Source organism: Pan paniscus, chromosome 8, assembly GCF_029289425.2.
Source record: "Pan paniscus chromosome 8, NHGRI_mPanPan1-v2.0_pri, whole genome shotgun sequence".
Lineage (NCBI taxonomy): Eukaryota > Metazoa > Chordata > Mammalia > Primates > Hominidae > Pan > Pan paniscus.
The window spans coordinates 138,362,159-138,379,518 of NC_073257.2; the positions used below are offsets into that span (position 1 = coordinate 138,362,159).

The 17,360-nt window shown below is 43.9% G+C and overlaps 1 protein-coding gene across 8 annotated transcripts in view; it reads right to left on the reverse strand.

The window, feature by feature from the left end:
* The window catches only part of C8H10orf90 (chromosome 8 C10orf90 homolog), a 256,566-nt gene that overhangs the window by 85,433 nt on the left and 153,773 nt on the right, over nt 1-17,360 (reverse strand). For 7 of the 8 annotated variants that reach the window (XM_055093466.2, XM_055093465.2, XM_055093471.2 and 4 more), the window contains 2 exons: nt 13,690-13,781; nt 4,036-5,164 (listed from right to left, as the gene is read on the reverse strand). In XM_055093466.2, coding sequence (XP_054949441.1) covers nt 4,036-5,164; nt 13,690-13,781 — 1,221 coding nt within the window. Of the gene's footprint in view, nt 1-2,937; nt 3,362-4,035; nt 5,165-13,689; nt 13,782-17,360 lie in introns of those variants that run through there. The other variant, XM_024930533.4, reaches the window with a different exon arrangement.

Sequence of the window (17,360 nt, forward strand, 5' to 3'; positions counted from 1 at the left end):
TTAAGCCACAGATGCACAATAAAATTGGCAGTAAGAAATGTGTCTAAGTCAATAGTGAGTCAGGCATGCACATCCGGTGAGGTGGGAACCATTTGGATCAACACTGTATATTTCACAGACCACCACAAAGAACTGGATTTCAGGCTGAGGAGGATTTCTGAGCCAATACATTTTAACCGCATAAAATGATATGCCTTATTACATTTTTTCATAAATTAACTTGCAGTTCACTCTCCTAATAGTCTACCGGGGTAACTGGCAACCAAATACCAGTATTACTCCAGATGTTCATAAGCAGCCTTCAGATACCACCTTTGGTAGTGGCAGAGGAGGTGGGGCCTGCCGTTGAGTCACCACCATCTTAATTGCCCTGCCTGGGGCTGTCACTGAGAAGGGAACAGCAGGAGACAAGTACACAGCTCTAGCACCAATTGGCCACGTGGACTTGGGCAAATCATTTAATCTTCAAGCCTCATTTGTGTTGTGTGAAAAATAAAGATAATGATACTCTTTACAGATGGTTGAATGATTCAAAATAATGGATGCAGCCCAGGGTCTGGTGCCTAGGACTTCTACAACATATGTTGTGGTTATGAATAAGATGATGATGATGAAGATGATGATAGTGATGATGACAAGAATGGGGATTAAATTTTTTTATGATAGATTCGAAGATTTGCCCAATGCCCACCTACTTGGTGCTATCCGAATGCTTACCAGTAGTAGAGATGTAAAGACAAAATATACAGGGACCGAGGAGATGAGCAAAGAGAGAACCAATTTCTTAACATTCAGCCCGAGATGAGAGCAGGTGCTCACGCGTCTATTGGAATGCTATGTCTCAGTAGACACAGCTATTTGAATTGCATGATGTGCTTGTGTCTCATTTTTCCTCATCTTATCTTTTGGGTGCATATCCTGGAGGCTCATTCATGAATACAATTTGTAGAACTTTCTGTCCAACGACCTAATGACTAGAACTAAAATTGCTTTGCCTCTGTTTGTAGAATTGCCCAGGCTGTACCCACCAAGCAGCTGAATGTCAGTAAGCCAGCCAACAGAAGATCCTGCTCATGAGGTATTTTGGAATCCTTCAGATACAAAGAATCAGATTCAGTAACTATGAAGTATGAAGACTGCTAATAGCATGTGTAACCACAGGAGGCTGTCAAGAATGTCTCAGATAGGATTCCAGTTTCAGACAGGAAAATATAAACAGTTCCTCTGAGTTGTAATGAGCACTGCTGCAGTCTGAAAGCTCTTGCATTAAGGCTAAAGGTTTTGTCGAATCTGAAGGTCAGCAAGCTCACCCTCCACACATTGTGCAGGCTGTGCAAGGACAGCCCGTGGTCATTAGAGTCAATGAGCTGTGCTGGTAAATTTCAGGCCAGAATTCTACAGCATGGACAGATGTGCTTTCTTGTCACCTGAGAAGAAATAGAGTCCACTGGAAATTATTTCTGAGTGAGGGAGCACACAGCCAGGGGTGCACGTGTAGGTGAAGGTGTGCATTTGTAGGCATCCGGGGCAAGTGCCCCACAGCACACCCCAGGGCTCTGTGGCTTTGGACTTTGCAACTGAGGGGTCCAGAATCCCACGGAGCCTCTTTTCTTTGCAGAGTCCACCTTGGGCAAATAGAGCTGAAATTTTTTAAGCTTGATGGGACCTCGGAAACACCCAATCTACCCCCTGCTCTAGTTACCCAGATGAGGAGTTCAGAGAGTATCACTCCTCCACATTCACTGAGCTAGAAATAATAGATCAGCAACTCTACAAAAAGTTCTTCCAAATGTGGTCTATATATACACCATGGACTACTACTAAGCCATTAGGAGGAATGAAATCATGTCTTTTGCAGCAACTTGGTTGAAGCTGGAGGCTATGATTCTAAGTGAAGTAACATAGCAGTGGAAAGCCAAAAACCGTATGTTCTCATAAGTGGGAGCTAAGCTATGAGTACCCAAAGGCATACAGAGTGATATGATGGACTTCAGAGACTCAGAAAGGGGAGCGTGAGAGGTGGGCCTAGGGATAAACACACACACACACACACACCACATATACACCACACACACACCACACACGCATACACACACACCATACACACACACCACACAACCACACACCCACACCACACACACGCACACACACACCACACACACACCACACAACCACACACACACACCACACACATACCACACACACACACACACACACTAGGTGCAATATACACTACTTGGGTGACGGGTGCCCTAAAATCTCAGAATTCACCAATGTAAAATTCATCCATGTAACCAAGAACCACTTGTACCCCCAAAGCTACTGAAATTGTAAAAAAGGTATTCAAGACTCCCCTGGTGTCTGTGACTATCTCTTTCCTCAAATGGTAGAATGAAGCCTCATGGCTTAAAGCCACTGAAACGCTCCACATGTGAATCTTTGGGACCTGTGATTTTTCTGGGGGATGTTGGCCTGTAGGATGCAGAATAAATTTATACTATTTGCCTAAGATAATCCCTTAGAGGAGCAGTCATTTCACAAAATCACAATCAAAAATCTTCTCTGCACCACCAAAGCCAAAAAGTAAGTTGGGGGAAGTGTCCACACTCTTGCTGCCCTCCTCTGAGATGAGTGTATGAGTGTTTGAGATCTGGCTCTCATTATTAATGAAGAGCCTTTGGTGAAAAGTACTATAAATCCAAATTATTATTTCACACCATGACACGTGGTTTAAAAATGAGGATGTGCTTTAACTGGGGTAACATACAATAATGCAGTGGTGTATTTCTGGAATCATCATCAATAAGGAAGATGAAGTGCTTAGCTTGAGCAATCTCTTTAACCACTAAAGTGGGATTTATCTTTGGAACACACTGATAGCTGCTTATGTTGTCCTTCTTGTAATAAGTCTGTAAGACATGCATTTCAATGGTTTAATCAATCTGAAAGCCATGCCAAAATTGCCTTAAAAATCTCTGAGCATTCAACATTTCAATATATATACACTTGTTAAAATTAATTACATCATTTAACATTTCCATACACATTATAACTTTAAATGTTTTACAGTCATTTTTATTAATAAAGCTTTAATGAATAAAAGTTGTACCGTAAAATTATGATGCATATCCTGCATTTTCAATTGTATACTAATATCTTTAAATACTTTTTTCCAAATAGAAAGTCAGTAATTCATAAACCGGAGCCTCTTGCAGAAAGCAAAGTTGAAAATCAGAAGTTTACACAGAGAAAGAAAGAAATCTGGCCTCTTTCTTCCAAAACATGCCTGCTTTCCTCTTTTGATTTCCCAAGAAAGGTGCAGAGTCCTCAGGGCAGCCCATCTTGGGAATTCTTCCCGGCCCTGGAAATGGCAGAAACAGCAACAAATCCTGGCCAAGATGCCCCAGAAGACAAAACCAGGGGGACAGAAAATTGCTGCTGCTGCTGCTACTACTATTTGGCACAGAGAGTCCCTGACTTGCCTAATTTAGAAAATGTCCTATAATTATTATACACGCACACACGCACATGTTCACATACACACATTCACACATACACGCTCCATTATGAAGCTTTGCAGTCTAGCTTTTATATCGATGAGGCTAATTTGAAAAGTAGAAAGTACAGAAATCTGGACACTTCCAAACACGCAGATGTTTGGCGAAAGAGATGAAACATCTGGGGGCGAATGGCATTTCATTCTTCTCACCCTCTTTTGGAACGCAATTTGGGCATGTTGTAAATTAACTTCCTTTGGAGGCCCTCATTTCCTTCTCATTACATATGGTCTGGAACTATTGGGAACAAGAATTTGACAGAAGGCCTCTTACAATCTACAAAAGTCTCAACTAAAAAAATCTATCCAATCAGACATCGATGCCGAGCTATCAGTAGTCAACTATGAGCAGAGCAGATCACTGCAAGTCTACTGAGAAATGCCTCTTAGAATAAGTTTTGTATAAGAAATTCACTCAACAGTCACCTTGCTAGGACATTTACTCAGGTCACCCTCCTGCAGATGGACGCACCACTCACCTGCCCTGTAACTCCAGCCAGGAATGTGAATGGACAGTTGGTTGGCATGACCGCTGGCATGACAATGAGTTGTATGGTCCTTTTCCCCTTTTCTTACAGTGACTTGGTTAGCTCCCACATTTGCCAATTCTGTGTTTTCCAATGGAAAAGAACCACTCCAAGGACAAGCGCCGGTCCCCAAATGCACCCGCCCCAACGATGGGGTTTCCTTCAAGTGACTTTCTTGTAAACCTGGGTTCCAGCGCTGGCCTACGAGGTCCTGGTCTCCCTCCACGAGCTCCTGCTTCAGGGCTTCGCTTATTGGCTCTCTGTTCACTAGGCCATCTACTCCATCTGCTGTTAATCTGTGGGAACTACAATTGAGATTGAGCGACAGGACGGATCTGTGCATTTTGGGGCTGGCAATTTGAGGTGGCTCAATGGGGACGGAGAGAGACTTGTCTACGTAATAGATTGAATTTGGACACTGCTGAGACACCCTGAGGTGGACACAGGAACTGAACACCAGCGGGCTCTTTCCTGACAGTGGGGTGTCTGGAGAAAAACTGGTCTCTTTGTCATCTGCATGGGTGACCCAGTACTTGCGTCTCTCACACAACCCAGTGTGGGCCTCGGGAACCTTCAGCCGCACCACGGAGCTGTTTCTGGAGAACTCTGTGCAGGCAAAAGATCTCTGATGCCGACCTGGATGGGCGCCATTGGCCAGAGCCGGGGGCGCCTGGAACAGTGTGTCCTCAGCCCTGCACTTGGGGCACAGAGAGTCCCCAGCAGTCCCCCACGCCAGGGCGCGGGCTGGGGGGCCCACGCGTCTGGCCGTGATGGTGATGGATGCAAACCCTCTGCGGGGGCCCCCACAGGGTCTCTCCTCTTTGGGCGGCAGCTCTGCCTCAGGTCCTCGCTCATCTGACGGTGCCGGGATTCCTAATCTGCCCGGAAGTAACGCAAATGCTCTGTGAATGTTGACTCCGCTGCGGTTAGCCAGAGATTGCTTGGCGTGATGTGCACGAGACTGAGCAATCGCACACGGTAGGGGCAAGGAGGCCCTGTCTTCTCTTGACTTATTCTCATCAATCATCTGGGAGATGACTATGGATGAAATCATTTTTGTGTTTTGTGATGCCAGGGTCTCCTGCAAATAGAAAAAGATCCCGATTATTCAAGCAGTCTATTGAAATATAGACAGTAAACTCTCTTTCAAGGGCCACCAGGATGCCGGAGCACTGGGTTCATAACACTCAGATGTCTTGTCCAAGGCTTTTTACTGCACACCTGATGCTCAGAGATGGCAGGAAGGGCAGGAAAACTAGATGTTTATGACAAGTTACACGTTCTGGAAACATTGGCCTGAGTCATGAATTGGTTTTCTCTGCTGGGCATCTATTCTTAATTTATCTAATGATGTGTCAACGGGGATCATCTAATTCAATAACCACCTCCGCCAAGCCCAGGAACCCCTGAATACAGGCTCATATCCTCAATTGAGAGGAAAGACAGAATTCTGGAGGTGGCTGGAACTTGGGGCCACAGGTTTATGTGGGAGATTAGTCAGTAGTCCTGAAAGGAAACAGCAACGGTGGTTACCAGGAGTCCCCTCCCTACCTTGGTCCTTTGGAGTCCTCCACATTTGCCGGTTTAGACTCTAATTCAGTTGCTCCCTGCTGCTTGGCATCATGGAAGTCAAGGTCCAGAGAGCAAAACAATAGAAATCAAATGCCCAGCTGGGCGTGGTGGCTCACACTTGTAATCCCAGCACTTTGGGAGGCTGAGGTGGGCGGATCACCTGAGGTCGTGAGTTTGAGACCAACCTGACCAACATGGAGAAACCCCGTCTCTACTAAAAATACAGAATTAGCCAGGCGTGGTGGCACATGCCTGTAATCCCAGCTACTCGGGAGGCTGAGGCAGGAGAATCGCTTGAACTGAGGAGGCGAAAGTTGTGGTAAGCCAAGATTGTGCCATTGCACTCCAGCCTAGGCACCAAGTGTGAAACTTCGTCTCTCTCACACACACAAACATTAAACAAACAAACAAACAAAATCAAATGCCCACGTTTGCCCAGACCAACACTATGGCAATCAGATGATTTCACTTATCAGAATTGGGGGACAGGGGACACTGGACCAAGGCACACGTAGCTTTGCTGCATTTCAATGATCGGTTGTATGAGTTTTTGTCCAGTATTTTTAAATGACCAAGGTGTTTCATTTTTCCTAATCAGCAGATTGTTTGTCCTAACGGTAAATTGCTCATGTGTCCAAAAGAGTATGCTATGATTTTTAACAAAGCATCTAACCAGGTCTATACTCATTTGTTTCTATTATGGTTATGTATGAAGCACTACAAAATACAACATGGAAGATGGACTACACCCCAGCACTTAGTGAAGGCTAACAGGGTCCTGGCCCCCATTTAGACGTTCATTATGGTACATGCTTACAATGAATCCTTGCATAGAGCTGCACAGGATCTGGAATAATATATGTAACTGCTAAGCTCCCACTGCTTGCAGAGAATCTTTGCTTTGGGGGCCTGAGGGCATAACTGGATGCCCAACAATTGCCACAGCAGCTCCCAAATCCCAACATGCAGAGAATGGCCTGGGATGTTACAACTGCAAGTTCCCCAGACCCCAGAGATTGATTCTGTAGATTGTGGGTGGCACCCAGGCATCTGCATTTCAACTGCATTTCAAGTGATTCTGATGTAGGTGATCTGGGTCACACACTTTGAGAAACACAGACAAGTCGTGAGGCTGCTGGTCTTCTCAAGACAACACATTTTGGAGACGAAGGGCCTGTGTGTGTTGGAAGCAGGGTATTTGCTCATTCCAAGATGTGACAGCAAGCACAGTAGCATTTTTATTTTCTTCAGGGCAGGACTAATATTTACTGACTCAAATAATTGCACGTTCCCCACTAGCTGGACATTTGGCATGGCAAGTCCACATGGCTGCAGGAGGGCCAGTGTGTGTGTGTGTGTGTGTGTGTGCGTGTGTGATCTTAGCCACCTGAGGGGCTTTGTGTCCTCAGAGTCAGGCATGGGAAGATGGTTGGCTTGTTTTGCATGACAATCTCCATCACATTATATGTGGGTTTTTTAAAAAAAGGATACATGGGGCTGGGTGTGGTGGCTCACGCCTGTAATCCCAGCACTTTGGGAGGCCAAGGCGGGTGGATCATGAGGTCAGGAGATTAAGACAATCCTGGCTAACACGGTGAAACTCTGTCTCTACTAAAAATACAAAAAATTAGCTGGGCGTGGTGGCAGGCGCCTGTAGTCCCAGCTACTCGGGAGGCTGAGGCAGGAGAATGGCGTGAACCCGAGAGGTGGAACTTGCAGTGAGCCAAGATTGCGCCACTGCACTCCAGCCTGGGTGACAGAGCGAGACTCCATCTCAAAAAAAAAAAAAAAAAAATACATGGGGAATTGTACATTCAAATACCCAGAGATGAGTGAAAAAGAAGAAATAGACAGGAGAGTCATTTTAAAATTTACTTCATTTAAAACTAAATCAAAATATCCATGGCTACTTTTTTCCAAAAAAAAAAAAAAAAAAAAGGTCAATGCAGTAGCACTGAGTCATGAAAGGGGACTTTCAGCCCTCTCTTTTAGCCCAGCAGCTACCTCACACTTCCCAATCATATCATGCGTTGCTTCCTTGAGGCTAACGCTGCTGGAAGTCCTGCCAGGTGGGGCTTCCTCTCCAGCAGTTGTCAGTCCAGGGTTCATCAGTCACCTGGGAACTCATCCAAACTCTAATGCCCAGGCCTCATTCGTGAATAATTACATTAGAATTCCTGGGCAGGGAGGCCCAGGCATCAGTGTTCTTAGAGCTTCCAGTGAGATTCCAGCCTGTAGCCCCAACATTTCTGTGGCACCCTGAATCCCTTCCCATTGTAGCACTTTTTATGGATGTAGTTTACACATAAGAAAAACTGAAATGCACCTGCTGCCTATTTCACTTGGTACACATTCCCTCCCATTTTAGTTAAATTTAGTTCTGATCATAATTGTTCTTGTGTACCCCACGAGGAGTGCAGTCATACCCAGTAGGAACTCCTTTGACACTGCTCTTTGAAGAAAAAAAAAAAAAAGACCCACTTTGGAAACTGCAGTATAGGTCTTATTTTATAGGGCAATGTTTCCCAAAGTTTGCGCCAGGGACTGCCTGCATAGAAACCACCTAGAGTGAATGAGTGAGAGAGAGAGAGAGAGAGAGAGAGTGTGTGTGTGTGTGTGTGTGTGTGTGTGTGTGTGTGTGTGTGTGTGTTGGTGGGGAGGACATGTTAAAAACGCAGATTTCTAGACCTCTCCTTCCTTGGGCCTAGGTTGCTCAGGATCTATGGGGATAAAGCCTAGAATTTGTATCTTTCACCAGCTCCCAGGTGATTCTTCTGCATGGATATGGTGGGAAAGATGCCGGCCTAGGACTCAGGCCACCTGGGGTCTAGCGTGGGCTGGGACTCCCATACTGGCTACAGGACCTTGGACAGGGCCTTTGGCTGCCACAGCTGCTAAGCAAGGAGAAAACAGGGGTGGTTCTCGGGCGGGGGCCTCCAGGCTTCCTCATACTGTGGTCTCCAGTATCAAGAGAGTACCTACTCTTCAGGCTCAGGACACCATGACACCCATGAGATTGGCGTCAACGAGGGGTGTGTTGCTGGGAATGAGTGAATGTCATCTCACCCTGGAACAACAGGGATGGGAAATACCTGACTCTGACTACACGTCTGGACTGAGCCCTGAAGCCACAGCCAGAGCCCAGGGCCGTGCATGCTGAGGGATGCCCCCAGGCTGTGCTGAGGGGCTGCAGGCCTGTACATCCCTCCAGAAGGACCTAAAGGCCCAGAGGACAGGATAAGGAATTAGCCACCATTTCATTAAGTGGGGCCTGGCAAATGTGACCGTGAGTTTTGACTCTATCAGATGTGAACGGATGAGGGAAGAGCAATCATGAATGGCATGAACTTCAACTTATTTCTGAAGCCCTGGAATCACTCAGGATGTCAAGGTGACACTGCTCCTGAGGCACAGATACTGACGAATGCCCAGTTCCAAAGAAAAATAGATTTGCCCTCTCAAAATACCAATGTGTGACGTAATTCTCCAGTACTCCTCCCATGACCCAGCAGAAACGAGTGGATATCAGACATAATCCAACCTACAAAGGAGTAAGGGGTGTTCACATCAAAGTGATACCATATTTCAGTGGAATTTACAATGGAATGCATTTGAGTTTACCTGAATGACATAAATAGAAATGACTCATTGTATATCCAATACATTGAAATTTTGCTGATAGAAATGTAGAAGTCATGTAATTTTTTATGTGCAATTCTATTATTCATACATACAGTCACGGTCAAACTCTTTAACTGTGCATTCCACATATTTATTTGGGCACCTACTATGAGCCAAGTGCTGCATTTTCCCAGTGTATAGTCTCAGCTTTGACAAAAAGTCCCCAAACAACAAACTCGGAGATATTGAAAAGGAAACACTGGTGGACTCTTTGCTCTTTAAAACACAGGACACTCTTGTATGGGAAGTTCTGTGTATTAAACCCTAGTGTCTCAGTGAGACCCATTAAATGATTGAAGATAAAGTCCAACCTCTTAAAAATCTATATGAGTTTGCCAGGGCTACCATAGCACCAAAGTACTACACACTGTGTGACTTAAACAACTGAACTAATTTTCTCAGTTCTAGGAGGTGGAAATCTGAGATTAAGGTGTCACAGGGCTGGTTTCTTCTGAGGCCACTCCTTGGCTTGTAGACGGCCATCTTCTTCCTGCATCTTTACATGGTCCTCCCTCTGTCCTCTGCTCCATGTCTGGGTCCTAATCTTTTCTTCTTATAAAGACACCAGATTAGATTAGGACCCACCCTAATAACCTCACTTAACCTTAATCACTTCTTTAAAGACCCTACCTCCCAATGCAGTCACATTCTGAGAAAGTAGAGGATAGGACTTCAACATATAAATTTAGTGGGGGTTGGGGGGATGCAATTCAGCCCCTAACACATCACTTTGTGTTGCATCCCTCTTCTGGGTCTCAGAAACCAAGAAGGGGATGAGATGGGGGGTTATTCAATGTTCCTAAGTCAGCCGACTACTTTTAAAACTGGGCAAATTTTCTCTAGAAAGTAATTACATCTTTTACACCAAATATCTTCTCAAATTAAGCTGTTTCAGGGTGACATTCCATCCTCCTTTCTACTGGGTTAACGAAACATGTCTTTACAAAGAGATTTCATTCATCTAAAATAAAATTAACTGACATCAGATTTGATTTAAAAGGAGGATGAAAATCATCTCATATTTATGGTAGAACGTTCGCATTGGAGAGAGGTCAGATGAGTGGCTGGGTTTTGTGTCTTGCTTTGGTGAACCATCCATTTCCTGACCAGCACCACATAACACATTTTTTTACATTTTCTTTCTCATAGATGCTGCTTTAAGATATTGATTTCTCTTAAATGTTTCAAAGATGATTTTGTAGTGCTGGTAACTGCTTTCATAGTCTTATGCTTTTATTGACTGTTTTTAACTTTATATTTATGCCTTGAGGTATTTCTAAGAAGGGCATAATTTCATAAATTGAAGCCAGAAAGAGTCAAGTAGCAGATGATCAGAGGAACCGGCTCCTAAGCCACTGGAGAGGCGATGCCTCCATTCCTGTAGCAATTTATTTCTCCAAAGAATAAGGCTCTCCTCCCATCTCTACCTTGAAACCTGAATTTTTCCCCTTTGCTGCTCTGCAGCCTACACGCTGTACTTGCCCAACGATTCTTTGGCTGCAGCTTCCCACAGAAGACTCCCCATTGCTGCTCTGCAGCCTACACGCTGTACTTGCCCAACGATTCTTTGGCTGCAGCTTCCCACAGAAGACTCTGCAGTCCTCTCCGCGTTTGCTGCAAACCTGCCTTCCTCCATTGAGTTGATCTGGAGCCATGGTCACTAGATAATCTGTCAGCCTAGGGGCCTTTCATCTCGAATGGAAGCGCATTTTCCAGTGTATGAACTTGCTCTGGTATGTAGCAACAAGGGAAGACAGTTTAAAGACAAATGGAAAAATCTGAGCTTTTCTCACTCTCCATCATGAAACTTTTGCCTTTCCGTGCAGTTACTGAAAACAACTCACTGCAGTGTGATATAGAGCAGTGAGAAGCCAGAAAGAATCTATTTTTCCCCCAATTTTTAACTTGTGGTAAGATATACATAACATTTACTCTCTTAGCCATTTTTAAGTGTACAACTTGGTGGTATTAAGTGCATTCATAATGTTGTACCACCATCACCACTATCCATTTCAAGAGCTCTTCTTGTCCTGTAAAACTGAAACTCTATACCCAGTAAATACTAACTTCACAGTCCCTTTTCCCCATTCTCTGACAACCACCAAGAATCGCTGTTTTTTTTTAAAGGTGGAGTGGGTAAGTAAATTATGACTGCACAACTGCATCTTATATTCTGCAGAAATTAAAAATACAAATTACAAATAATTTAAATGACATGAGGAATTGCTTATGAGGGGTATTATAAGAGAATAATACAAGAGAGCTACAAAAGTTAATATGCATCACAGTCTTATGTTAAAATGCTGGGGAAAATAGAGGAAAATGTACAGATATTTTCTTATTTATATGTTTCTGTATTTTCCTGTTTCTGCATGGGGTTGCTATTACTTTTATTAAGAGGAAAATTTAAAACATTTCTTAAAGAAGAGAACTCCGTTCTGTATTTACTCCTTTTAAATAATCATTTGGCAGAAAAGGTGACTTCCCATCATTGCTACAGCTTGAATGCATTTTGGAAGGAAAAGTGATCAATCTCGTATGGGCCCTGGAGAAGAGGCGGAGACTTACGGCAGCCACAGTCACAGGGCAGCAGGGCAGTCCCTGGAGTGTTTCATCATCTTATGGCAGCCTTCTAGCGCATGCCCAGGGACAAGCTCTAAACCTTCCAAGTTAGGAGGGAAATTCGAGTCACCTACTGACCAAATTGGATGATCCAGATGATTCCAGAGCAGGTGGTCAGAAGGTATAATTTCCAGAGTTATTGAACTCAGTCACAGATAATGACCAAGCATGAGAGCGAAAGGGGAGAGAGAGAGAGAAAGAGAGACAGAAGTGTGTGTATGTGTGTATGTGTGTCTGTGTGTGTGTGTTCTATGTGTGTGTGTGTGTATGTGTGTCTGTGTGTGTGTGTCTGTGTGTCTGTGTGTGTGTGTGTGTTACAGGGATCCAGCCACATAGCCACAAACATCGACATCAACATTAGTGACTAAACTGTAATTAATTTTTGAGATCAATAGGAAAATGCTGAAATTTGCCAGCTCAATGTGAAAAACAGGTGACAAATATCCTCAGTTGATATCTTTCTTAAAAAAGTGTAGCAGTGGAGCTCAGCAGAATCGCCCCCATGCCCTTCCCTGACTCAATCTCTCTCCTCCTAACTGGCATCTCCACCCAAGGACAGCTCTCAGTGATCCACTGCTCTTTGCATTCATTTTCCTCCCCAAACCTAGGGCTCTGACTCCTGCTCCGAGGGAACAAATTAATTATAGCCATGCATCTTTACATCTTGAGACAGTGAGCTTGGTGCTTTCACATAGAAAGGAATTTAAATATTGATGAGTAAATCTCAGGACCCCAAATAACTTCCTTTCTCCATCTTGTGGGATTTCAGGCCCAGAGTCTCTGAAGGAAATGTTGAGCTTTATTAAATACGGAGCTAAATCAAAGTAATACCTAACACAAGCGTTTTGGGTAAAAAAATGTTTTAACAGGTATCTTTGCCACTTTAATCTGTAATGAGAGATTGATTCTTATAATTCCACTCTCTCTTAGAACTACAAAAATTGGCGGCAGAATCTCCATCTGTGACAGATAGCAGATGCCTTGTAAACTGTAACATCTTGGACAGTTTTTTAAGGTGAGAAAGTCCATACTGTAAATCTGGTTAACTCAAAAGGGATTTCCACCATGACAGTCCTTTAGAGCAAGCTAAGTACAAAAGCTCCAGAGCCAGGCAGGTTATACGAGCTGTGAGATTTGGGGCAAGTCACCTACTGAAGCTGTAGTTTTCTCATTTTTAGGTATTAATATAAGAGCAGTACCTGTCTTGTGGGGCTATGGGAAGGATTAACTGCATCAGTCGATTAGTCAGAGCCTGGTGTATGATACATTGACGATATTAACCACTGTGCACCAAGATCTTTTGTTCTCTACGATCTGAAATATTTCATTTTATAAATATGACCTCTAATTTTCCTCCCTATTCAGACCACTGACACTTTTTGCAGTTCTAACAACCTATACCAGCTTGTTAGATTTCAGAGTATCTCTTTCGCATCTTCAAAATGCTGTATGGCATAATTCTCCCTCTCTTTCTATGTCTCTCTCTAGCTGATAAATTTTAGTTTAAAATTGGGAGCAATTGCCATATTCTAAGATGCTGCAAGCTTACAAATTGTTGCTGAAGATGATAAAAGAATAATTAAATCTATAGCACGGTTAGATTGTTTGCTACATTAATTCAATTTTGACTAAATAAAATAAAATGCAATCACATCACAAGTAGGTCAGTGATTATATTTTATAGATGGGTGCATTTTGCTGACTATTCTAGAAGTTAGAAATGTATGTTACCTTGGTGAAGTCAGATTTCGCCTCTGTAACATCAGACTGGAGATTTTTAAGGGCAATTTGATCTCTTCTACTGTGGTAGTTGTCCCGTAATCCTAGGCAAAAGAAGATAATATTGCTACTTTTTAGTATATAAAAGGATAAAATGGAATATATAACTCTACTGTAAAATTTAATGTCACCTACTCACATATTCTATCAGCCAACAGTAAATCCAGGATAGTCTAACCATGACAAAACCTTGTATATTTCTCTTATTTCATCCCCTCCATTTAACCTCTCTGGGTTCCTTATTAGTTTATTCAGCTGCAAGATTTCTTCTTCCATATGATCGTTTGTGTCCCTTAGACTCAGTCACAATTGCATAATTTTAGCCCTATCATATTCACCAGTGTCCCAAGTTTATACTCAGCAGAAGAGAGACTCACATCTATAGATGTCCCAACATCACTAGAGCTAAGAATGGGTGAAATACAATACTGATCTTCATTCAGCCTCTTAATGCAACCATTATTGGAGGGGTCATGGATGACTCAGAAACTGATATGAACACTGTTTTAGACCCTCTGAGGATAATTTAGTGATCATATAATGACACACTCTATGTAAAATCCCCCACATGTGCCTCTCTGTGAGTATCTGCCACAAAGATAGCTAAGGATATTGTCAGATCCAACTGGACGGAGCAGTAGACCAAGAACTGGAGAACCGGGATTCTAGTGCTGGATGCCCCAAACACTGGCTTAATAACAGTGGATATATCTATGGATCTATTCTGCCTGAATTCCTCATCCACCACACCTGCCCCGAGTACCTCACGGAGCCCTGGGCAGAAGCTTTCTCTTAGCTGCAAGCCAGCAGTACTGCAAAGCCTACCCAGGGCTTACACAGCCTTACGCCACAGACCCTCAGCAGCCACAGCACCGCCCTGCGCCCCCCTCTCCACCCCCCCGTCTCTAAAAGTGACCTTTGTCAGGTCGCTAATGTAGAAATGTGAACCAAACACAGGGAAATGGTATGAGCGTGGAAGTAGGAAGCAAGTCCAGGAAGAGGCCCATTTTCTGCAGCCCAGGGTAACCACTCTGCCTCTGCGATGGAAATACTCTAGGGAAGGAGATTTTTCAAGGGGCTGTAATAAGTGGCTCCCCAACTGCTAGTGCAGGTGATGAGAAAGAAGAGATTTATGAAAGCAGCTCCCTAGAGTCCTGCCTTTATCAACCCATCAAAAAGGTTCATGCACAATTTAGATACACAGTCACGCTCTGCATGACAACCTTTCGGTCAATGAAGGACTGCATATATGACAGTGGTCCAATAAGATTATAATGGAGCTGAAAAATTCTTATCACCTACTGACGCTGTAGCCATCAGAACATTGTAGTATAATTGTTTGTTTAAATAAAATTAGTGTAGCCTAAGTGTGCAGTGCTCATAGTCTACAGTAGCAGACAATACTGTCCTAGGCCTCCCCATTCACTCACCACTCACTCACTCATCCAGATCAACTTCCAGTCCGGCAAGCTCCATTCACGGGAATTGTCCTATACAGGTAGGTCATTTTCTATCTTTTAGCCTGTATTTTTACTGTATCCTGTTTATGTTCAGATATGTTTAGATATACAAATACTTACCATTGTGTTACAATTGCCTACAGTATTCAGCACAGTCACACACTATACACGTTTCTAGCCCAGGAACAATATGCCATACCATAGCACCTAGGTGCATAGGAGGCTATACCGTCTAGGTTTGTACATTCTACAAGGTTCACACACCAACAAAATCCTCCAACCACATTTCTCAGAACATATCCCCATCCTGAAGCACTGCTTGACTGTAACTGAAAGCATTTTATGAGGAAAATAATGTGCTCTAATATTTTCAAGTTTGGAAGATTTGCAAAAGGGTCAGGACATGGCTCGAGGGAATTTCAAGGGCCACCATTGACCTGTCCAGAGCCTGGCTATGTCTCATCTTGTCCTCGGGTGACAGTGAGCGCCATCAGCTCTAATTCAGATGTGGGGCCCTGCCTCCGTCTATGACTGCTATTGAGTGACAGAGACAGTTATCCAAGATGATGTGCACAGATTACTTTTCGTGAAGCACAAATATAAGAGCTGAAAGGTCTTTTGGATTCCTGCGCAGAGATGATGCATCATGATGAACTGACAATAAAGCTGATGAAGACAGAAATCACCTGCTCTGGTCATGTGGCATCGCATGTGGTTAAGAACTTTGGAGTCAACACAGGCTGAGGCTAGACAGGTCTGGGCCTGCATCCTGCTTGGCCCCAGGCCGACCTACAGTGGATGGGCTGTGTACCCTTTCTGAGTTTCTTCTTTTATAAAATGCATGCAGTAACACCTCCTGCAAAAATGCTGCTTTGCCATCCGAGCACTGAGGATATCGTATGGAAAGCATTCGGGCAGGGTGGGGTGTGGAGTTAATGTTTGATAAATGACACCAGTTATGATTGGCAATGAGCAGGATCAAGGCAGCCCTCCCCAAGACCCAGCTGGTTGCTATCACTGTGGCATCAGTGGTCAGGAAGCCACTGGAAGCACACCACAGAGTCCCAGCACCTGAATCCCAGATCTTGTTACTCGTGTGGCTTTGAGCAAGTTACTTAGCATCCTTTGGTTCCTCACCATGAGATGAAGACAATGAGGTTATCCACTTCAGAGGGTTACTGAAAGAAATTAAATGACATAACCAGCCCTTAGTGCAATGCTCAGAACATAACAACATACAGTAAACACTAGCTTTGGGGAGATGCCTCGTCTCCAGCAGGGAGGCGGAGGGACTGCCATGATCAGATACACAAAGGCTGAGCATGAGCTGCCTGTGGCTGCTGTGACAAACGACCACAAATTCAGGGCTTACACAACACAAATGTGGTATGCTCCAGTTCTAGAGTTCAGAAGTCCAACCTGGCCTCACTCGGCTAAAATCAAGGTGGTGGCAGGGCTGGGTTCCTTTCTGAAAGCGCTAGGGAAGAATTCTCTTCCTTGCCTTTTTCAGCTTGTAGAGGCTACCGGCATTCCTCGGCTCACAGCCCCGCATCACTCAAACTTCTGCTTCCAATATCACATCTCCTTATCTGACTCTGACCCTTCTTCCTCCCTCTCGTAAGGACCCTTGGATTAGATTGGGCCCACCTGGAAAATGCAGGCTACACTCCCCATCTCAAGGTTATTAACTATATCTCATTTGCCAAGTCCCTTTGGCCAAGGCAACATATTTATAAGTTCCAGGGATGAAGACGTGAACATCTTTGGGGGTGGAGGGGACATTATTCTGCCCACCACAGACTAGCTGGGGAGATGGAGGTAGATGTGTTGGATGTAATGTAGGGCCTTTAAAATAATGAATATAAAGTCTACATAGCAACATGAGAAAGTGCTGACAATGCTATGTTTATCAAAAGAAAGAAAAAGCCTATGAACCACATGACTGCAACACTTAAAAAGCGTGTGTAGGAATCTAAAAAAATAGTAAAGTTGTAACTGCATCAAGAAATTGCCCTGGTTAAAGAAACGGGCAGAGGATGTGCAGGCCCTGAACACAGCAGCATACACACTAAATAGGGCTTTGTCTCTAACTTAACTTCACTGATTCCCATGCCCCTATCTGTGAAATTAGAATATGCAATCAAGACTGTCTGAGTCCTGCCC